At 43.5% G+C, this 23,283-nt stretch overlaps 1 protein-coding gene across 3 annotated transcripts; it reads right to left on the bottom strand.

Moving 5' to 3' along the window:
- Positions 1-5,270: 5,270 nt before the first annotated feature.
- On the bottom strand, positions 5,271-23,182 carry LOC141958203 (golgin subfamily A member 4-like). 3 transcript variants are annotated; one of them, XM_074900975.1, is made up of 12 exons: positions 23,044-23,180; positions 22,597-22,653; positions 18,954-19,052; positions 18,303-18,441; positions 17,167-17,345; positions 16,280-16,411; positions 15,120-15,275; positions 13,249-14,256; positions 12,110-12,185; positions 10,508-10,611; positions 9,054-9,140; positions 5,271-5,459 (listed from the first exon to the last, which is right to left on the bottom strand). In XM_074900975.1, exons 3-12 carry the CDS (start codon positions 19,041-19,043, stop codon positions 5,439-5,441), a joined length of 1,992 nt encoding a protein of 663 aa, XP_074757076.1. In that variant the 5' UTR covers positions 19,044-19,052; positions 22,597-22,653; positions 23,044-23,180; the 3' UTR covers positions 5,271-5,438. The 3 variants fall into 3 exon arrangements, with proteins under 3 accessions (XP_074757076.1, XP_074757077.1, XP_074757078.1); XM_074900976.1 differs by lacking the exon at positions 9,054-9,140 and having other exon boundaries at positions 23,044-23,182; XM_074900977.1 differs by lacking the exons at positions 5,271-5,459; positions 9,054-9,140; positions 17,167-17,345; positions 22,597-22,653; positions 23,044-23,180 and having other exon boundaries at positions 12,975-14,256.
- Positions 23,183-23,283: the final 101 nt, after the last annotated feature.

The following is a 23,283-nucleotide window of genomic DNA, read 5'->3' as shown; positions in this document are numbered from 1 at the left end:
TCTGCTCTAGTGGGAAAGTTGTCCAGAGATCACGTATCGTCCCTCTCTTTCCAAAGGTGCAAAGGGCAAACTCAGGCACTGAAGGCTACTAAGAAACCCTGCAGTAAACTGGCTCACTAGCTAGGACTGCAGGAGGAGGAAAACTACGTGGATTTATTCCACTGCAAGACCAAGAGGCATCTTCTTGTGAATGGGAATACAAGACACGGAGAGATTTAAAAGCGCGTGACAGGATTTGACCCTGCAAGAGTCTCTTATTTTCCCAAACCCAAAATCTTCATTTTATCACTGGCTTGCTAAGTGGCATTTCCTTTCTGCTTTGTCTAGAGTGTCAAAACCTTCCTCCTAACTTCCATTTCGCTGTAATTGTACTTTAAAAGCTCTGGATGCCACAGAAAGGGAGTCGATGCTATAGAACAGCAGATCCTTTATAGCAACGGTGACGCTAGTCACGAGTTTGATTTTAAATGAGCTGGCAGGAGACTCTCACTCAAGTACTTTCATTCTTATTTCTGTAATCACGATATTAAAAACAAAACACACACCCCACCACCCCACCCCCCAAACCAAAACTAAAACCCCCCAAACAAATTCATATGGGCAGGGACCTTGTATCCAAAAAGAGAAAATAACTTGTCCCTGAAGACAGAGCTTCTTCAAGGCAGAGGAGTGTGCTGCTTCCAGGAAGACCTGGGTTCTCTTCCCAGCTCTCCCAGTGCCCTGGTCACCCACCCTGGGCTATTTTGCACCTCAGTGCTGCTACTGGCATTTTAACCCAGAACTTTGATGCTGCCCAATTTCCTACAAACACGGGGTTAGTTTTCCTCTGTGCTTGCCCAACCGCTGACAGGAAGGCCAAAGGAAGGACTGCTTCTTTAGCTGCTTTTCGAGAACACCGAGACACGCACTCACGGAACGCAAGGATCTCCCTCCCTCCCGCCGGCCGCGGGGCAGGAGGCGGCGCCGCACTGGGAGGAGCGCGGGCGGTGCCCGCCGGCGGCTGAGCCGCCGCTCCGCTGTCAGGAGGGAGGAGGAGACGCGGAGCGGCCGGAGCCGTAACCGTGGGATCCGCCGCCTCCAACCTCGGCACCAGCGCGGGGGAGCAGCCGGGCTGTCCTGCGCCCCGCCAAGGGGAAGGTGCACCCCACCCGTCCTCTCCCGCGGCGCCCTCCGGGGCGCGGAGGGAGCGTCTGCGGGCAGGGGCGAGCCCCCCCCGCGCCCGGCGGGCGGTCGGCTCCCGCCGCCGGTTTTTTTCCGCCGTTTGCTTCCGTAGACGGCGGCTGGACGCGGAGTTGCTGAAAGCCCCGGCGTTCCGTCTCGAGGGGTACGGCAAATCCGCGCGAAGGCTTGGTGTGCCAGTGCCAGCGACAGGGCTTTGTAAGCATTTGGGCGACGCCGGGCCCGCTGCGGGTGTGACAGTTTCATACACGAGGTTCACAAGCTCGTTAGCGCCAGGTCGTTAATGACCTTGCTCGAGCCTTGGGCTTGGGGAAGCTTCTGGCTGCAAAAGGCTCGGCAGCGGCTTCTTGAAACTCTGTGAAAACCTGTCTGCTGCCAAGAAAGTCGCCTTGTTTTCACGTGGCCCGCCCCGAAACCTTTTGAGCCGTGTCTGTAAACACGGAGGGCTCTGCACGTTGTTTACAAGCAGAGTGCCGGAGAGGGGACAAGGCAGCGTGTGCCACCGTGGCTGTTACTATCTCTGAAAGCGGGGGGGATGGATGTTCTTGGCCGCTTTAGGTTAAAACCGATAGCTTTAGGCCCTCGGGTGAGGTTTGCGTGCCTGTGTTCGGCCCGGCCCGTGCAGATGCCGCGCGCGGTCGGCAGGGGCTGGCACTCCCTGGCCAGCAACGGCGCCATTTTGAAACCTGCTGCGTTGACGGCGATGCTGTGTGCAGGCTGGAAACGCACGATGCTGTTTGCAAGAAACGCTGAGCCGTGTGGTCCGCCGTACGGCACCACGCCAAGGGGGCTGCATGCCGTCATCACAAACGTCCAGAAGAGCTTTCACTGACATACGCTCCTGCCAGCTTTTCAGTAATCTGAGGAGAAATGCAGGCAGGAAACTGACCAAAAACCCCACCAAGATAATACATCCACAGGAAACAAACGGCTGCTTTCACTCATTTTTTGCTACATGCTTTTTTAAAAAAATAATTGTCTTACAAATTTAGAAGCCAAAAGCCAAATACAGTTTCATAATTTTGTTGAAATAAGAATGAGCAAAACCGCGCAGGGTACGCCGGGGAGCCTGCGCTCTGCCACCGACGCACACCCTGTAAACAAACCCACCCCCTTTATAGTCTTTTCCTAATACATATTCATAAGATGGGTGTGTTTAGTCTGCGCAAGCGTAGTGGAGTTTTCTCGAATCTTCTCAGATTCCCTGGTGGTGTTGAGGGGGGGTTCTCTGGTGTTTTCCCACTCCTCTTCCCGCCAAAACGAGGGTCCTTCTGGTACTTTTCCATCAAAACAAGGGTCTGCCTGATACAAGGCTCTCTCTGGTAGTTTTTGCGCTAGGCGCGGTAACAACGTAGTCAAGACACCAACATAGCCATTAGATACAATGAGATTACAAAGCCTCGAACCGATTTAAAGATAAAACCACAATAGCTTTTAACATATATACATCATAAAATATTTACAACACATACATTTGTATTAAAGGTCAATATATTTCATCAACACGAATCATCATCACATTTATTACAGAATCAATCACAGAATCAGCTAGGTTGGAAGGGACCTTGAAGATCATCTAGTCCAACTGTTAACCTAGCACTGACCGTTCCCAACTCCCCCAGATCCCTCAGCGCTGGGTCAACCCGACTCTTAAACCCCTCCAGGGATGGGGACTCCACCCCTGCCCTGGGCAGCCCATTCCAACGCCCAACAGCCCCTTCTGCACAGAAATCCTTCCTCAGAGCCGGTCTGACCCTGCCCTGGCACAACTTGCATGCCATTCCCTCTTGTCCTGTCGCTTACTACTTGGTTCAAGAGGCTCATCCCCAGCTCTCTGCACCCTCCTCTCCGGGAGCTGTAGAGGGCGATGAGGTCTCCCCTCAGCCTCCTCTTCTCCAGACTAAACCCCCCCAGTTCCCTCAGCCGCTCCCCATCAGACCTGTGCTCCAGACCCTGCACCAGCTCCGTTGCCCTTCTCTGGACACGCTCGAGTCATTCAATGTCCCTTTTGTAGTGGGGGGCCCAAAACTGAACCCAGTCATCAAGGGGCGGCCTCACCAGTGCCGAGTACAGGGCTCAGATCCCTTCCCTGTCCCTGCTGGCCACGCTGGTGCTGACACAAGCCAGGATGCCATTGGCCTCCTTGGCCCCCTGGGCACACCGCTGGCTCATTATCAATCCCCCCCAGGTCCCTCTCTGACTGGCAGCTCTCCAGCCGCTTCTCCCCAAGCCTGTATCGCTGCTGGGGGTTGTTGTGGCCCAAGGGCAGCCCCCGGCATTTGGCCTCATTGAAACTCCTCCAGTTGGCCTCAGCCCATGGCTCCAGCCTGTCCAGGTCTCTCTGCAGAGCCTCCCTACCCTCGAGCAGATCAACACTCCCACCCAACCTGGTGTCATCTGCAAAGTGACTGAGGGTGCACTCGATCCCCTCGTCCAGATCATCAATAAAGAGGTTAAACAGGAGTGGCCCCAACACCGAGCCCTGGGGGACACCACCGCCAACTGGATTTAACTCCGTTCCCCACACCTCTCTGGGCCCAGACATCCAGACAGTTTTTTACCCAGCAAAGCGTGTGATTGTCCAAGTCACGAGCAGCCAGTTTTGCCAGGCAGGAGAATGCTGTGGGAAATGGTGTCAAAGGCCTTGCTAAAGTCAAGGTAAATGACATCCACAGCCTTTCCCTCATCCACTAAGCAGGTCGTCCTGTCGTAGAAGGAGATCAGGTTTGTCAGGCAGGACCTGCCTTTCATAAACCCGTGCTGACTGGGCCTGAGCATCTGGTTGTCCCACGTGTGCTGTATGATGGTACTCGGGATGAGCCGCTCCATCAGCTTCCCAGGTACCGAAGTCAAGCTGACAGGCCTGTAATTTCCCAGATCATCCTTCTGACCCTTCTTATAGATGGGCGTCACATTGGCCAACTTCCAGTCACTTGGGATAGTCCTAATCATTTATCAATTTATAATTTATCAATTATCTCCCTGCTGGGATTTTTCTGATTATACTGTAGTATCCTCCCCTTAAGCACGGTCATTAAGAAAAAGCTTTTGCTTCATCATTTCTAGTCAGCAGGGCTAAGAATACACACAAAGATCTTGAGGCACTGAGGTTATTCAGTTGGGAAGAGCTAAAAACCTCGTGAAAATAAACTCTTCCAAGTTCCCGTGCGTGGTGGCAATCCCACCCGCAGGATTTGTTGACAGCCTGGTGCGGTAGTTAGGGATGGGGTTGTTAGGGTCTGGCGGCCGGAAGATATCGCGCTGTACGGAAAGATAGGACCCCTCTCCTGACAGGCAATAACGCTGAGTTTACGACGTAAGCAGACGGAAGTGACGCTGTCGACCCAAGCTGTATAATGCTGTGTTACACACGAATAAACGCCATTTGCCATCCACCACCTTGGTGTCTGTGTGCTGATGGCCCGAGCGGCCTGGGGTTGGTCGCCGTGCCGTTCTTCCCAAACCAGGTCGTCACGCCTCATGAGGCAACAGCCTGGTGCTGATGCCGAGCATAGTGAGCTGCTGCTAACCCTTCTGGGTGTTAGGGCTAGCCATTTATTTATTTAAAAACACTTCCTGATCTTAGATTTTTTTTTTTTTTTTTTTTTTCTTCTGGTTGCCACAGCTCCATGAAGAAGCTCCATTTACAGCAATCTGGAGTTTTCACTTCTGAGCACCGGATTCTTACAGACACCTACCACTGCTAGCCCAACATCGTTTCCAGACAAAGTGGGATATCTGGAGACGCCCCTCCCCTGTCCACCAACCCTTCAAAAAAAGACAATTTAAAAAAAAGTAAACCACACCAGCAGGTACTATCTGAAGATATTTTTGGTTCTTGCTGTTCCGCTTTTCTTCTTGTCCCTTATCAAAGGACAACGACAGAGATGTGAACTAAGCAGCAGCACCACGAGACATTCTCACCACTGTAGCAGGAAACCCTTTTTGCAGGACGAGGTTGTGAGTCAAGGCACACACCAATATGCTTAACAGTCAAGCTCCAGACTTTATTAGAGAAACAAGTCCTTATGTATTCTTGTACACTCTAAAAATAACAGCAAATCCGTGTGTTCCTCTCGTGCACGCTCATTTCAAAAAGCGGTTCCTCTCAGCACTTTCGACAAGGAGTACTTCTCGTGAGCAGCCGGTAGGTAAGTTTCTGCTTTGTTATTTTAAAGATTCCCTTCTTATCTGTTTTACATTGTCAGCGCCGCAGAAGCTTTACGACCCGGCATACGCTCCCACACATCAGCATTTCTTCAGAATATTTTTAGCCATGACTAGAAGAAAGAACAGTTAGAAAAAATGAGCAAATGCTGCTTTATTATTTTAATATTAAATGCTTCTAAGTTGCTCTTAATGGTGACACTGTTGTTTATTGATGTGAATAGGAGATGGAAGGATTTCAGATAGGTCAAATTGTCAAATTGTTAACCGATTTCGAGCAAGTAAGTCCATTCCAGTAGCTGCAAAACTGTTGAGAAACTATGATGAGAAGAAAAGAACCTGCAGCAAAACAGTCAGGAGTCTCACTGGAAATAGTCTACCACATCGCTGCAGGTTAATCCAATGAAAAAAAGAGTTGGCCTTTCTGCACAAGGCCTATCACCAAAAGGGAAGTGATGAAATAAAACTTTGGGGCGAGCAAAAAGCCTCCTCTACCAGGAAAATATTTACTGCTTTTACAATGAAGTCAGCATCATCTTCATTTCCTAAGTTCTATACACGCAAGAATCTTCTCCCGTCTGCTGACTATCAACTGACACGCGTCACAAAAATACTCGAGGTAAAGAAAGAAGCTACAGTCCAAGAATGAGGTCTGAACAGCTTCTGTGCATATGAAGTTATGGAAGTGTACCAGGCAACTGCTGACATTAAGGCCAAAATCAAGCCCTTCTGTGACACGCTTCAATTACAGCTGAGAATGACGGAACTTTTTACACCAGCGTTACAGACCGCACGGCAAGAACTTCAGTTTCAAACACGCTTTCTGCAACAGTGCTGTAAATAGCTTTGTCCTATCATTAACAACAATGATTTTCAACAGAGGGCTAGAAAAAACCGTTGCCGATTTAGTCAAGAGGCGATCAAGGCTAGGAGACAGACAGCCCAACCTCTGCTGCTTTCTGAGTGCAATAAAGCACATCCGCTGTTGTATGCAGAGGTTTAAGAGAACCCAACATAAAGGAGACACCGTGGCTGCTTGCTAAGAGGAATGGATTGTTTTCCTTTGAAACAGATGTTATTTTGTAGGGGGCCACCTCTGCATGACTGCAAGAGAGGGAGACAGCCTGTCAGCTGCACTGTGGTACCTGGCAGTGGCGACAGCCTAAACGAATCCGTGTTGCGGTGGCGGTGGTGCCGGCCAGCCGCTGCATTTCAGCCCACTGCTAGCGATCGCTTCAGACACGCTGCAGATTCCTGGCAACTGTGCAAAGCTTTTCAGTTGCAAAGGACGAAAAGGAAAGTTGGGCTGACTCTAGGCTGTAGAATTCACCTGAAGAGTTTATTACATTTCCCACAGCACTAATGACTCAAATTAATAAACGTTATCGGGCAGTGCAGAGAGTTTTAACGGTGTACGTCCATATCCTGCTGCCCTCTCAACCACTAGGGCTTGTGAGTTGTTTGGCCTGGCTACTCTGCTCTGATGCAGCTTGCACCCTTAGGCCTAAATCAGCTGCTGCTTGTCTGTACCACTGCAATTAGAGTTCCAGAGTCATAAGGAAAGTAGCTTAACACAACCTGAGAAAAGGCACAATGAACTGAGAGCATAAAGCTCCCCAAGTTGTTCTCCCTCATCTTTCTGCTCCAGTTTCTCTCGATACCAAGCCAGAGCTCCAGTTCAGAAAGGGACTGATGTTTACATGCAATCACATCCCAATTGCTCTACGGAGAATCTTTTCTTCATCAACCTTTTTAAAAATAATCCATTCTCATATTTATAAGATGTAATGATTTTTTTCAAGCAGTACAGTATGTCTCCCATCAATCTGACATGTGCCTGTCCAAAAAAGGAGCTCAGAGGAGCTACTCTCTTAATAACGTAGGTAACTCTGTGCACATCTACTACTTACAGATGAGATGGCTACAGTCAGATCACAATAACTTAGATTAAGAAATTACTAAGATTAATTATTAGATTAAGAAATTAGAAAGGACAGCTGTGTGAAACCCAAGACGTTTTTGATCAGGACATGCAGCGCTCTGAATGACAGTATCCTTAACAACCAAAGGGCTTGGAGCCTGCAGAAAACCTCACTGTATGTTCTAGACAAAACTTAAGATGAAGGACCAAAACCTGCTGGATGAATTCAAGTCTCTTTGGTGTCAGAAGTTGTGAATATCTGTTTTAGGAAGACCACGTTTCGAGTATCAAAAAGCTGAAGGGACTGAAAAATAAGGTTCATCTCTCTAACCTCTCTTTTGGCCAACAGAGAACTCAAAATGTTTCCTAAGTATTGCTCTAGCTTGCCAAAACAAAACAACCACAAAGTGCCATCTTTCTACCTGAAGGTCAGAGAAAGAGAGCATTAAGAGAAATTCCTGTCCGGGATGCATGATACTTACTGGAGCTGCAGTATTACCAGCATTTCTATCATTTTAAAAGTGTTTTGAATATTTAAGATGGCAAGACTCTCAAGCCTGCTAAGTGTACAGGAACATGCTGAAGTATTTAACACTTTCCTCAGAATTGATACTTCAAGACGAAATGGTAAAAAATTTTGTTGATGTTGTTTCAATGAATCAACGGGACTTTAACGTAACTACTTCAATTGAAATGTAAGAATGTTCAAACTTGTATTTTATTCTGTTTCTGCCAGTGCTAAACAAATACATATGCAAGGCCAGCAAGAGAAACAGAATGCAATTCCTCCTCTCAGTTTAATTCCTGAATATTGTACTAAGCCGACCCACAAAGAGGGGGATCACAGTGTTGACTCCAGATACAATGTAGAGAGAACTATTACTGCAGGTTTTCTCTCAATAAAAAATCGCTACTATACATAAAATCCCAACAATAACACCAAAGAAATGTTTATGTTCATATATTCTTTGTGTTTGCGTCTGCTTCTCAAACCCAAATTCACCCGTCTGGTAAATACTGAGCAACTGTCACACAGTAAGAAATGTATTGAAACTGGGAAAAAACCCAACCAAACAAAACCTAAGTGAAGCGCTTAAGACTCTTGTTTTTAACGTGTCCTGGCCTAGAGTGATCCTCACATATTTTGATGTTTTTTCAGGACAAAAATAAAGCAGGCTCTTCGGAATAAACCTCAAAAACTACAACCAAGAACCAAGCAAACAAAAACCCCAATCTTGTGAGGACACTCAAGATACATATCCTACTTCAAACACACGTGTATCAAGTGATGGAGCTAGTCACTTTTCTACTCTACAAGAAAAATGGCTTTTGGTTTAGCCAGAAATTTTGTCACAGGGCTGAAAAAAATCTCTCTTGACATATTTTTCATGAAAACTGGTTTGACTCCACAGAAACTTCTGAATTTAAGAAACACAAATCTTCTGTCAGATTACTTTTTTGATTAGAAAACCCATCTACAGAATAGTAGTGATGACTGAACTTGCTTTGTTCTGTTGTACCCACAGCTACCAGAAATATGGCTTAACTGACGATAAGAAGTACTAGTTAAGAAAATACGCTTCGGGGGGTTTTTTCCCCCTCACTTTTGCTACAAACTCAAACCTACAGCTGGAATTTGACATTCCACTGAAGAAGAGGGAAGGAGGGAGAAAAGGAGTTTTCTTTAATGTGGACACAGGGAAAAAGGAGACTCAAAAGCAAGTTTCTAATTCCTTATTCTTGCAACCTAATCTCTTCATAAACTTGGTTTACTTCTTTAACTTACCAATGGTCGAGCATCTTCTCGTTCTAGTATCTTCTGAGTCTGATCTTCTGGGAACTTTAATACTGCTGTTATAACCTTAGCCATTGTCTAAAAAAAAAAACCAACCCAAAGTCATCTATAAGTAAATCAATTTCATATGCACTAAAATGCTTGGAAATGCATTTAAAAATATATTTGCCCTCAGTTAAAATTTGCTACGAGGTAATCAAATTGGTATGAACACGCAGCAGGGAAGAATACAGTCACTTTCTATTGTAAGAACTCTGTCATCTTCCCTTACCTGTCTACATCTAACTTGCCAAAGCTAAAAGTTGTAGTGCTTTGAGAATTATTTCTGCTGGTTGGTTGTTTAAATATACTTCCTCTTTCGATCATACCAACTTTCCAACAAAGCTTTCCTAAGTTGTTGTAGGAACCAGATCTCTATCTTTTCCAATTTATTTGTTCTCCTCTCAATATCCATCATATTTTAGGAGCCTGATTGCAGGCAATGTTGTAATGGCATCTTCTCGTTAAATAGAACGTAATGTCCAGGGCAAATAAATACATATATGTGTCTGCAAACACATACATGCATATAAATGCATACATACATACATTTATTATATATATTTAATTTAATCAAAGCAACTGAAAGACAGAATCAAGACCTAAAGCCAATTTACTTCAGCACTGATTGTTGTTAGTTGCTCTTATTAATCAACTGCAAACTTCAGTAAATCAGAGTTAAAAGGAAAAAAAACCCGCAGAGATTTATAATGCAAAGTTTTGAGGCATGTATAGTAATGTTTTGAAGTAAGAAATAACCTCAATGAGTGAAAAAGGTTAGTTAAAGTTTTATCATCCAAAGAAAATGTTTGTGTTATGACATACAACTTCTGAACCTGGTCAGTCTCTAAGCATCAGTATTGTTACAAGCTAGTAAAATTCCAACTTAGGAATGATTTCACAGGCTTGCAGCATACAGTAAGAAGCCTACTGTGCAGGTTTTTTCACTGCTTTGAAGGGTAAATGAATACTATCTAGAGAAGGTATACAGATGAGGGAGCACTAAAAAACATCTTTAAGCAACAATTAAAGAGATATTTCATCATCTTCAGAGCTACTAAAAAGCTAATATTGTGCATACCAGCTTTCACAATAGCACTCGAGTGACGACAGGACTTGTGTTAATAGACCCATACCTACCTGTACAGGTTTTTGTCTCCATCGGTACATCGGTGAGAGATGTGACAACCCCGCTCCCCCCGCCACTCACCTCGGCGTGTTGACAAAGTTACTAAGGTATGGATCATGCCTCTTTGGGAAAAAAGTGTGACAGCCTATCGAATGCTGTGCCAGTAATAAACAGCATGTAAGGAATCACAAACACATGGCAATTCAAATCCATACAGCACAGATGTAAAACTGTATTCTAGCCTCAATCACGTGTCACCATATACAACTTCCCATACCTTTGTCTCACGACCCATCATATACTCAAAAAGCACTTTCCTCAAGTATTCAAACTCGACAGGCTCCTCAGAGAGGGAAACGTCGGCATGGTGAAGGTTTCCATCTGTGTAAACAAAAACAAGAGAACATTTATACTGCGAGTCACTCATATGAATCCAAGTTTCACCAACGGCAGGCAACTGGACAAGAACAAATGCTGGGTTCTGCACCTGGGATAGAGTAACAACAAACACCGAAAGGGGTCTGGGGGTGCTGGTTGGCAGGAGGCTCGTCAGGAGTCAGCAGTTGTGCCCCGGCAGCCAAGAGGGCAAACCGCACCCTGGGGATTCTCTGGTTTGGAGAGGAGGAGGCTGAGGGGCGACCTCACTGCTCTCTGCAGCTTCCTGGGGAGGGGAAGGGCAGAGGGAGGTGCTGAGCTCTGCTCCCTGGTACCCAGCGCCAGGACGCGTGGGAATGGCTCAGAGCTGTGTTGTCAGAGGTTTGGACTTCACAGGACATTTCTCTCCTGAGAGGCAGGGCAGGTCAAACCCTGGAACAGGCTTCCTGGAGTGGCAGTCAAAGTCCCAGGGCTGTCAGTGGTTGAGAGTCATTTGGACAATGCCATTGATACCTTAGCAGTGAACTGGTCAGGCCCTTGCACCCATCACTGTACGTCCCTCCCAGCTGAAGTAGCCAACTATCAGTGCCCACGGGAGAGCACATGAGCAGTGCACGTCTGCTTCTGTCAGGGTCCTGGGGGTGCTCACAGGCCTCAGTGGCCGGGACCGGCCTCCCCGGGACCCCCGGCCCCCCCGTCTCCTGCCAAGGGCCCAGGGGACGTGTCTGAGCTCAGCCCGGGGCCTTCAGTCCCTGCCCGAGCGATGCTGTAGCTGTGCCCGTCTCTGCCCCTGTCTCCCGGGGGGCTGGGACCTGCTCTGCAGAGAGCTGCTCTCCTGGGGGGACCCCTCAGACCCGCCTCAGAGCTGCTCCTGCAGAGCGCTCGGCATAACGCGGGGTAACTCTGCTGTTCTATTCCCTGCGCGCACCATGACTCCAGTCACGAGGAGACGGTTATTTGCCTGAAATGCCAGGGGATTTCAGCTCCAAAACCACTTTCAGGGACACATATTTCAAAGATTACAAGGGGAACTGGGATTTTACTTATTACTGTGTCAAAGCAGATCATCTTGCAAAGGAACTCTCATCACAAGAAGAGTCAATGTCCAAGCACGTAACACAAGACAGATCTGTAAAATCCAGTATTGTTCACGAGCTTTAAAGTCATAAAACGTGTATCTAATTAGCCAAGACAAATGGGTAATTCCTCCCTATCCACTTTTGAGTGCCACTGCTTATACCACTCTCCCCAGAGAAAGCTTAAGAACTCCGATATAGAGCTCTAACTGCATGACATAAAACCAAACCCCAAACAAAATGCTCTGTGACTCCCTCATCTGAAATCACACACCAGCTCTGCTATAACAGAGAAGACAAAACGGGGATAAGATGCCATAAAAGTATGATACAAGTGTTTGAAAGAGACTGACATTTTAATAAATTGTCTAAACCAAAGCGTATCTTTCAAGCACACAACTTACTTGTGATGAAAACAGTGTACTTACCTCTGTATGGTGTTGCAACGGAGGTGACGTTCACATTCTTCTCATAGTTTTTCAACTGGTCTTCCAGTACATGAATCTAAATAGAGAACAGTCAAAATGATGAATGGTGTTCACAAGCAGCTAAAATAAGCATAATTGACAGTTTTCGGTTAAACAGAATCTCCTTCGATGAAATCAAAAGACATTAAAAACTGTGTTATTAAAAACTTTCCCTAAACTACTTAAGGAAATGGGTGTACATGTGTATATACACACGCAGTATCTACAGCAAATGTTACGCACGTATATGTATTCACATATATATGTACACCTGTCTACTCTAAACACATAAGCATACATAAAGAAAACATGACAAAAATGCCGTCAAAAACACATCAACAATTAACCTTTCCTAAGATTTTTTTTTAATAGATGGTCATAGTACTCTAGTTAAAAATCCTCAATACCTGGCGTACTCAGCTCCTTCTATTTACTCTTAATTTGAGGTGGTTTTTGGGGGGTGGTGGTTTTTTTAGAGGTTTTTTACATCAAGAACCATAGAATCTTACAAGAGCATCTTCAGAACCAAGTTCGCTGCGAGCTCCTGGTTGAAATGTTACTGGAGCAAAACTATGTTTGTCTGCAAGCATCAAGCAGACAAACTGTTCCCTTAGAAGTAAAAAGGAAAGCTCTTAGCACAGAAACTATGCAAACAGACTGCATCCCACATAGAACAGAACCTTACTTTAAGGGCCGTGGTGCCTATCTGGACAGAGCCTCAGAGAAAGGAGCTAGGGAGGGAGGCTGACCTATAAACACTGTATTTAAATCCTTCAAAAACAACCACCACCACCACAACTCTAGTAAAGCTTAAAATTTCACTCACTCGCTTCCCTCTTTTCCACCTGGAACACAAACTGTTCAGGGACCCAAGGACCTAACCCTAGCACATTTACTAAGTAATCAGAGCTGGAGCTTAAATTTAGTGTTCTTTCATCAGCCAGCTCGGTAATTTTGGCTTTGTCCTTTTCTTCAACTGCTTTCTGCTCACTGAGCTGTTCCTCAAGTCCTGACTGCTCTTTCAGGGCCTGATTAAGATCACCTTCCAATTTCTTCAACTGCGTTTTCAGGTCACTTTCCTTATCTGACAAAGCATTCACCTTCGACACTGACTGCCTTAGTTGTTCTTGCAGTTCCTTCAGGGACTCCTCCCTTGTCACCTGCTCTCCCTTCAGTCGGGTTATTTCTGCTCTGGAGCCCTCCTTCTCAGCACTGCAGGTGGCAAGTTCCTCTTTCAGGTCTCCAACTTCCTGCTCCTTCTCTTGCAGCTCCATTTCATGCTTTTCCTGGAGCTCTTCAACCTGCTGATGGAGTTTCTCTTCCCAACTCCGGGTAATTTCTACCAACTCCCTCCTGTGAGCCTCAGCAAGACTCTCCAGCTGCTCTTTGTGATTACATTCTAGTTTTGACACAGCATCATTGATTCCAGCTGTGCTGGCATGTGCCATTTCCAACATTTTAGCATTGAATTCGCTCTCTTTCTGACTGAACTCCAATTGCTTGTTTTCAAGCTCTTTTTTTAGTTTAGCTTCCTGCTCCGCAAGTTTCTCCAATGACTGCCTGAGTTGGTTGAGTTCCTCTTTGAGTACCTCCTCAACTCCTTGAATAGACATTGCATGCTCTTTTGACATAACTTCAACCTCTTCTTTGTGCCTCTTCCTCTCTTCTTCCAATTCTTGCCTTGCTTCACACACTTTACTATTCAATGCAGAGAGCTCTTGTTCCAAGTCATGACGAATTTTTAGTGCTTCTGATAGCTCAGAAGACAGTGCTTCGAACTCTGCTTGTTTCACATCAAGTTTTTGTAACGTTTTTTCATTCATCTCTTCTATGTGTGCACGGAAAACTGTTTCTTTCTCTTTCAAAATTGTAGCTATCTCTTGTTCTTGTTTCTCTCTCATTTTTTCCATTTCAGTTACTTGTTGTTGCTTTAAGATTTGAAGTTTTTCTGTCCAAAGCTTTTCCTGCTGCTGTTTCATGTTTTCCAGTTCATTCTTGTGTTTTTCAACTATATCACTTATTTCCTTATTGTGCTGCTTTTTTTCTTCTGATTGCTTTCTGGCCTCTTCCAAATACTTTGCAAGAGAGCTTTCCAGTTCAAGAATCCTCTGTTAGAAAAAAAGTTTTAAAAGAATATGAATATTCATAAGGCAGCAAGATCAACTTTTTTCAAAATCTCACCAGGTTCACATAACTACAAGTAACTTATTCCATTATTTTTAGTGAATATTAACTCTTTATGGCAGCCTTTCATTCACCTAGTTTCTTCTCAGACTTGCTTCCATTATGGTTAGTTATTTAATAAAAGGCTTTCTCTTTCCTTGTGGTGAAAACACATACAATAAAAGCTTAGAAAGAATTTAACTAATACAAATAAAATAATTCCTGGGACATTTATGAGATACACATCCATATTTTCTTATTAAGCTAAAGTGCCAACACATAGGATGAAAGACATCAGGAGTCTACACGAGTACTACCAAGCTTTGTACACACCTACTGATTTATCTTAATTCCACACATCTCGTGGAAATTCTGCTGTCAAGGTAAAATGCTTCTATAGGCAAAACTTTCAAACTAATATTAGGGAGTGGCGGAATAACGTACAAACTTGCATTGGCAGATAATGCAATCTGACCCATTACATAAAGCACGGGACACTTCAAAAATTTAAGCACATTTTCTTATTTACTCAAGGATCTTTGTAAGTGTGTGTACGCTAGCAGTACCCAGGAGTTAAACAGCTTGAAGTTTAACTCTCCTGTAGAACATACATAAAAATTATGCAGAGGGATACAAATTAATGTATCATGCCATGATAGAAAGTGAATGCAGATGTGTGTTTTTTAAACACTGTGACATTAAAACAACCCAGTCGCAACAAATCCACAGTATCTGTAAACTGTCACACTGAGAATATATACTAAAAGGAATTCCTGTAAACATCTACCCCTTTGGAATCTTTACTCACAGTTCTAGAAGTCTTTACTTCTTGATGCATCCTCTGAACTTTCTTGTCACACTGTGACTGTATTGCTTTCTTCTGCAGCTCTAATAATTCTAAAGCTAGGGACCCTTGCTCCTCTTGTTCTTGAAGGGCTTTTAAATACTCAATCCGGTTTATTTCCTGTATCAAAAATTATGATTAAAACAATAAATACAGTCATCACACCTCCAAAAACAGCAGAATTGAATATTTACAAACAAGTTAATAGGAGTCATACACTAGGCACACCTGTATTTTCACCACAAGCACAGAGTTTGTATTTCGTCTGTGTAAACAAAACCGTTACAAATCACTTCCATTTTCTCTTCTTGGGGACCATTCGCCTTTCTATGAAAAACCTAATGCAATCCAGCCTTCCATTTTGTTTTGTTTAGCATGATTGACAGTAACACCTTAGAGGACTAAAGGTCTGTTCTCACTTGCTTCCATTGCTAAATTATTTTCAAGCTTCTAGTCCTTATAATTAAAAAATAACCTGAGAAATAGGTAGGCAAAAAAAATAGTCAGGAAGAGACTGTCAAAGTCCCTCAGTCCTACTCACCAGCCATCATGGAGGAGCACAAAAGAGAATCTACTATTTGTTAGGTAAAATTACATGATCTAAAGTGGATTACAGCTTGTGAAAAAGAACAAAGAATCCAGTGATTCCTCCCAGCCTGGCCTGGAAGGAAATTCTTTTCTGAGGTCAAACACTATGAAGAGTTAACCCTGCTCACATAATACAGCACCATCGGCCACAACGATACCAACACTTTTCAAGTAACAGCCTCATTCTTTGAACCTCTTCTACTCTAGTTGCTCTGGCTAATCGCCAGTGATCCAGAGGAAGAAATTTTTAAAAAATGTCTAACAAAAGGAGTTTTAAAAATAAAAGAAGTCTTTCCCACAAGATGCAGCTGTTAGTGAGCAGGGAGAGTGATTAACTGTCATTATTCAGCCTGTATCACCACAGCTGCTTTCCCTTCATGCTGCTGAAGAGGCTGTCTGACCTCTTTGACTTTTGGAGGACGCTTTGTATCTCTGAGAGCAGAAGGACTCTCGCTACAGAACAGGGTCAGATTAAGACTTCTAGTTCCACCTCACACTCAGAGAAACACCTTTCTACACATTGCAGGGATACTCACAAGAGCTGCCTTCATCTTGCCCTGGAACGCCTTTTCTTGGGCCTGTAACCTCTCATTTAGCTCCCGATCTTTGGCAGCCATTTCTTTTTTGTGGCATTTTTCTAGTTCAGCAACACGCTCCTCTGAAGACTTCTGTCAATCAGTCAGAAAAAAAATGTCACATTCATATTCAATAACACTTTGTATTATTTCTCATGAAGAAAAGCAGTGCAACAGAGAGAGGAAACCGGAACCATCTCTTTGCTGCCTTTGAGTATCAGTCACTTGAACGCTTCCTACTGAGCCCTGACAGGGGCTATTTTCAAGCTTGAAGTTGTCCATCTTCCTTCTCAAGTCTTTCACAGCTCTACCAAAGGAAACACCAGATCTTCTAAAGACTCATCTACCAAGGTGAACTTGTGTGTTTTCAGTGTCAGTGCAAATGTGATCATAAATTGGAAAAGGAACTTCTGTCTCTAGCTTTCCCGGCATTCTTGTTATTTCACGTGCCAGAAAGTCAAGTGATGATACCCTATGTAGCCAGCTATCTACAATCTATGAACATGCTTTATTTAAGAATAATGTAATGCAAGGAAGTTCTCCCCCTAAAGCATCAGTGTATTCTCTTAGAAAAATTACTAACATCACAAATGCCAACACAAGAACTGTCATTTACAGGTGTTTTCATTCACTGATTTTAAACTGTTAGAGAAAAATAAAATCTATATGGGGAGTTTTCTGTTCTGTCTTAAGTAAATCTTTAACCCTAGACATTAATTTTTATAGAACTTACTAAATCGAAAATTTTATGACGTTATGATATACTAATGTATTTTACAACTATAGTTTAATTGTAATTGAATTATTAGATTAAAAGCCAATAGTACAGGGTGAGTCTCAGCTTTTACCTTCATAATCTCAACCACCTCTTGTTTCACTCTGATTAACTCCCGCTGAAGATTTACCCTCTCTTCCTCACTTGCCTTTTCTACTGCTTTGATTTTTTTATCCGTTTCTGCCTGCAGTTTCTTCTGGGCTTCCTCTGCCTTTTGGGCAAGACTCAGAGCCCTCTCAAGCTCTTCAAAAGCTTCAAAGAAAAAAAAGTACATGATAGTCAAGAAAGATCTATGTCCCTTTTGCTCTGTTTATTTCACTCTGTGTTCCCCTCTGATGCTCTGGAGTCAGTCCCAGTACTTGCCATGAAAACAGGACAGACAAATTCAGAGGTTCAGTTCGTCAGTCTTACATGCTATAGTCCAGAAGCACACTCCCGCACGGGAAACGTCCTGAACCCTGATTCTCAGAGCCCAGATACTTGAATTATTTCCTAAGCACTACAAAAGACATGACAGAAAATCTCTGATCTGAGCCTTCATATCATCCTAACGTACAAAAATCATGGCAGATGCTGAACAAAGATAACTGAAAGATGCATGTTCACCTCTGTCCCTGTCTTTCTATGCAGGATGCCAATGACACATTCATTATGTATCAGCATTATAATGTCCCTTGCTCAGTAATCAAATAGACGCAATACTGGGAGTCCCGTAACTCCAATAACCTCCTGGTGTGAGGGGACACTTAGATTACTCAACAGCATGAATATCAAAATGGATCTTTGCTTTTACTTTTTCCTGGGGAGGGGAGGGGTAGTCGGTGTGTGTGGAAAAAAAGAGAAAGTCTGGCAACTGGTGTCCTCTCTGAACTCCAGGCACAGGTCCTTGCTTATGGGGGACAGAATCTCTTAATCATATTGAGTGGGGAGAGTAAAAAAAACCCCTTCCATCAAATACAATAATTACAATACTGTCCTCATTTCTGACAAAGGCGAGACGCATCAGACTTGAATTCTCATGAAAATTTAGTCTCTTTGAAGGGTTATCCTGTCCTCTAGCTGCCACGCTCTTTTCAAAACAACTGTCTCCTTCCAGGAAATATATCCTTACTATGACATGTTCAGCCCTAAGTATTGTTACTCCATCATCAATAACAGCAGGCTTCTTTCCCAAAATTCAACATCTCTTCAAAAAGCTGCAATACCTACCATTGCTTCCTGGTTCCACAGGAGTTTCTGTGCCGACTTCTTTTGTTGGACTTTGAACTTGTCGTTTAGATGGGACAGTCGAGTCAGGCAGTTCAGTGCGTATCTGACCATTCTGTAACGTCTTTTTCAGCAATGATACCTAAATAAAATGTTCTTTTTGTTAGAAAAACCCAAGGATTCTAAGTAGATCATGTTTTCCTCTTCAGAACTAGAGAGAGTTAAATAAATTGGTATCAGCGAGTAGAGAAAGGAATAATCTGGCTGAATTTTTGTAGCATTTCAAAAATCAGAATTGTTTCCAATTCACAAAAATAGTTTCAATATGAGTGGAGAAGAAAAGACCAATTAAGCAAAACACATAAATTTTGCCGAACTCAAACAACTGCCAATGTTATGTTCTGGATAACAAAGACAATACAATGTAAGCACATATCAAACAATCACATTTAACACGAGTGAGATCGTGCAAGGGTATCCTCTACCACGAAGATGCATTTATTTTCTAGATAAACATAAATTCTCAAGAAGCTCAACAACATCGCAGCAATTATGAAAAGACATGGACATGCATGATAGGAAATATGTAATTTAAAGCAAAAAAAAAGTAGGAAGAGCAGTTTTAAAGCACATCTGTTGGGTAAGGTATCTCACCTGAGTTTGCAGGACACTAATAAGTTGATCCTTTTCTTCTAAGGAAGCATCAAATTCCTCTTGGAGATGTTTCCTTGCTTGTTGTGTCATCTGGAGCTCCTGAGAATCATAAACAAACACATCTCAAATGAAACTAACATGGGAATTTGAAAGGTTTATCAAAATACTGTGAAATATTAGAAATGCCTCTTCACAGTTGTGACCCTAGAATACAACCACAAAGTGGGTATTTCTTTTACTATACAACATTCCACACCACATAAGAACATCCCATTATAACACTAGCATTAAACCAGCAGGAGTCTAGATCTAATGCAGAATTATCCACAATTCTTTTGTTCTAAAACACAAGTTTGTGTAGGGATCGCTTCATGCCTGCTCCCAAAAACCCTTCTGGAAGTTGAAGACTGCACTTCAGTAAACTCGGTTCTTCATTTAGCCACCAGATTAAGTCAACTGAAACAGCAGAAATGTCAGTGTCTCTCATGCTCCTCCAACAGGCTAGCACTCTAGTATGACATATGGCACTTAGAGGAGCAGAAAGTTGGCTTTTTCATCCCTCAAAGGGGTCTCAAATCAGCAAGTCAGGGGATGCCAAAGAACTGAACTATGTGGCTTTACTTGCTGCTTAGTTGCATTCATTTGGCTGAACACCTTTAGAAACTTCCTCGACGTTACCTAAATGCATTACTAGGATCTGTGTAATCATAAAATACTGCCTTAGGGAGGTTTCTTCTATTTCCTTCCTGTGCTTTTAAAGTTTAAATATTTCAGTTCCTTTAAATACTTACTGCTCTAATAGAAAAGAAATGTATTTAAATTGATTCACATCTAACTCCTTATTGAGAGAATGGGAACCAGACACATTTCATGCACGCACTGTAAGCAATTTCCCAAACTTGTATTCTTTCTTTTTTTTTTTTCCTTCAATATTTACTTCATCCATATATATCTTCCCAGTGATTTACCCAGGAAATGAATGCTTCTACGACCATTATTCTGCACAGATCGCTTGTATAAAGCAAGCGGCACCCGTAAACGTGGCTTCTGTGAGCCAGGAAAAGATAAAGGACGACAGAAAGGATGAAAAAGCAAACAGGAGACAAAACACAGGGCACTAAATGCTTCCTGCATTGCTTTCCTCTAACTGCAGATCTTGCTTTTATCCATCTTGCTGCCTAACCCTTACCTTCAGCCCTGAATCCCGGCTGCCAGAGCAGAGCCTGATACCAGCTCTGAGATCCGCAGCCGTGTGAGCTGAGCCTGCCCAGCCACGCAGGCAGGACAGTGCTGGGAGCTGTCACCGGGAAAACTATTCCTCTCTCTGCCCAAGCAACTATATCCACTTTGTAACCATGCCTTGCCTCAGGGTCTCAACAGCTACTGATCACGCTTCTGCCTTGCGCTCCTGAGCTTTAGAAGCAATTCCGTCCAAGCCAAGGAAAGCAGCTCAGTGCAACAACAAGTGACAAAGAGTTTTACTGAAATCAACATCGAAATAGTCTTTTTGGGTCCCCAAGTCCCTTCTGATCCTTGTCTGACAAGGAGAACTCGGAAGACTGCTGCTGAGGAATTATTCTTAACAAGAGAAAACTAAGGTAAGCAAAAGACACGTTGACAGCCAGGGACTATTTCACACTGTCAGCTTGGTCTCAGAGAAGACTTAGTTTATTCCTATATGGCCCTCTTAAAAGGAACTTCTCTGATTCAGCATATATATGGGGAAAATGGACTGCACGATGAAGAAAAAGATTTTTTAACTTAACTTCTGATAACAACTTATTACATCAGTGAATGATCTATTTGGTACCATTTTAGCTCCCACAATGGCAATGTACCATTTGATCTGTAACTTTTCTTTTAGGTCTGTTTTACCTCATGCTGTAACTTGGGCTTCTAAAAGACCAAAAACCTATTTTTTGAAGGTCTTCAATTAATAAAAAAGATTTCAATATTAGCTTTGAAGGAATGTTTAGATCTACAAGACTTACAAGAATGGAATTAAATTTTATAACAAATCTATATAGAAATCTACGTGTATCAGAAATACATATATTTTTATATACATATATGAATCAGAAAGGCTGTAATAGCAAATGTGAAAAGTAAGCAGGCACATGTTCAACCCTTCTTCATAGTGAAAAGCTTTAACTCTGGTGTACATACATGCCTTCCAAACTTTACCAAGTACCAATAAGCTGGAAAACCAAACCTACTGGAGCATGCGGATAGAGACTGAACACAGAATGAGCTTCTTTCATTTGACCTTGTAGTGAACTGGAAAAAAAGCCACTGACAAGCCACTTCTGTCAGTAATGCTGTGGGTTTTCCCCTCCTATGGGCTGACAGCTTAGCTTAGGACAGAGCAAGAGCCCAGGCACAGGCTCCAGCTCAGCTGAGCACCACACGCTCAGCACTCTGGCCCCCCGTTCGCAGCTGCTGGGGCAGAAACAGCACAGATCCCAACCAAAATGCTATCCCCATGGCTTACACAATTCACAGCCTGATTACCTGGATCACACCCTGCACAGCTCAAGTAGAAGCTCCACAATTTGTCGGTGACCTCCTCTGAAATCATGTTGCACCGGGGCAGCCCCTTGCGGGCGAGCAGGAGCCTTGGGTACGTGCATGTCCGGATGCTCACAGTCACATCCCTCACCCTCCAGGGCCAGACCCCGGCCCTCGTTCGCGGGCGAGAGACGCCTGACTGCCTGGAGCTCGCCTGCCTTCAGGCACAGGTGGGACCTCACCACGGCCCTGCACCCTCCACAGCAGCGCTGCTGCTCGGCACAGCACACGCCAAAACACGAGTGCAGGCACAGAGAAAGCCCCTGGCTTTGAGCCAGCTGGTACCCAGCTGCCAAGTGAGGTCAGAGCATGGACAGAGAGGCCCTCGTGCACCCATCTCTGAACCGACGCTGCACTGGCTCTCGGGGCAGTGAAAACGCTTCCGTTTCGCATCCTGCTTCACCAAAGCTTGACAATACGGCTTTGGTCAACTTGCCCTTTTCATTTGTTCTGCCCGATTGCCTGTCTTTTAATTAAATTCAGCAGGTTTATTATCAATACCCTACACATTAGAGCTTCTCCTTTTAATTTCACTATAACCTAAGCAGACAACAATCATAACACAACCCACCTGATCTCATGATGCAAATAAACTACGCTACAAATCCATAAAAGCAATGGAGACATTATAATGGAGATCAAGTGTGCAGTTTTTAAAATTCTATCGTTTTTTTATACTGACAGTCATTAAAATTTTTATTTAAAAGTGTCTCTTACTTGTATTTGCCTAACATTAGCCTTTCTTAATGCTTAATAGAAGAGCAACAAGTTGCACAGGGACATCTACTGCTGGATCCAACAATACTCTAAGAACCACACACATTTCTACCTATTTCCCAATGAACAGAAAAGCAGTTCAGTCGGTACGATGAACTGCTCCAACTTAAGAGGATGACAATAAGCTGCTGAATGGGAAACGAGTCAGAGAAACAACCCCATATAAACAAATAAACACAGGCGGTAAAAAACCCTGCTGCACGACAGAAAATATTTTGTAAAGTGAACAAAAAAAAGCTAGGCAGAGAAAGAGCCTATGTATGTGTGGTATAAATATTCAACCAATAAAGTAAATTACCTCTCTCAGTTCTCCAATTCTGCGGAGTGCTTTACCCTGAGTTTGACTCAGAATGTCCTTAGAAAAAGAAAGAATAAACATCAGGCTTATTAAATGTAACTTTATATATAAAGCATAAATAAATCCACAGAATTCTGCTTCAGCAGAAGAATTAACGACTTGAATTTTTCTTTCAAGTCAAGCTCAATGTGGGTTATCATGAACTGCCAACTGTGGGTTGGCAATCACCTGAACTCAGCTGATGCAATAACAAAAGGCTGGATTACAATAGCTTCAACGTTACTTTGACAAACCAGTATTAGCTTATTCCTCAGAAATCACAGCTAAGGAGTCTTCTGTTACACACACACACATAAACAATGCATTGTGTAAACACACACACAATGCACTGAGAATTAAATCTGTATTTGCACTACACATTCTAAGAGGATAAAAAGTAATGCTTACCTGTAGCTGCTGCTTCTCCCGCTGGATAACTTGATAAGCAGACACTAGCTAAAAAACAGAAATCAGGTATAACGTTGATAATGCATGCACTTACAGCTATCACAGTAAATTGCTTAGTTTTATCTCTATCTGCATTTTCAAACTCTTATCTTCATTTGAGAAAGCTCTTCTGACACAAACATACTTAAATTTAATCAATGTTTCCTCCTTCCATTTAGAAAATATCTCCAATGTCTTAAA

This window comes from Athene noctua, chromosome 2, assembly GCF_965140245.1.
Source record: "Athene noctua chromosome 2, bAthNoc1.hap1.1, whole genome shotgun sequence".
NCBI classification, from domain to species: domain Eukaryota; kingdom Metazoa; phylum Chordata; class Aves; order Strigiformes; family Strigidae; genus Athene; species Athene noctua.
This window is presented reverse-complemented; position numbering and strand designations above follow the sequence as displayed.

What these genes read in the sequence shown, in the direction of transcription:
- LOC141958203 (XM_074900975.1), bottom strand. Translation starts at nt 19,043, where the DNA reads ATGACACAACAAGCAAGGAAACATCTCCAAGAGGAATTTGATGCTTCC. An exon ending in TGTGGAACCAGGAAGCAATG is followed by an intron (nt 17,346 to 18,302) that starts GTAGGTATTGCA and finishes TTTTCTTTGAAG; the next exon opens with CTTTTGAAGAGCTTGAGAGG. An exon ending in GCAAGATGAAGGCAGCTCTT is followed by an intron (nt 15,276 to 16,279) that starts GTGAGTATCCCT and finishes TTTTTGATACAG; the next exon opens with GAAATAAACCGGATTGAGTA.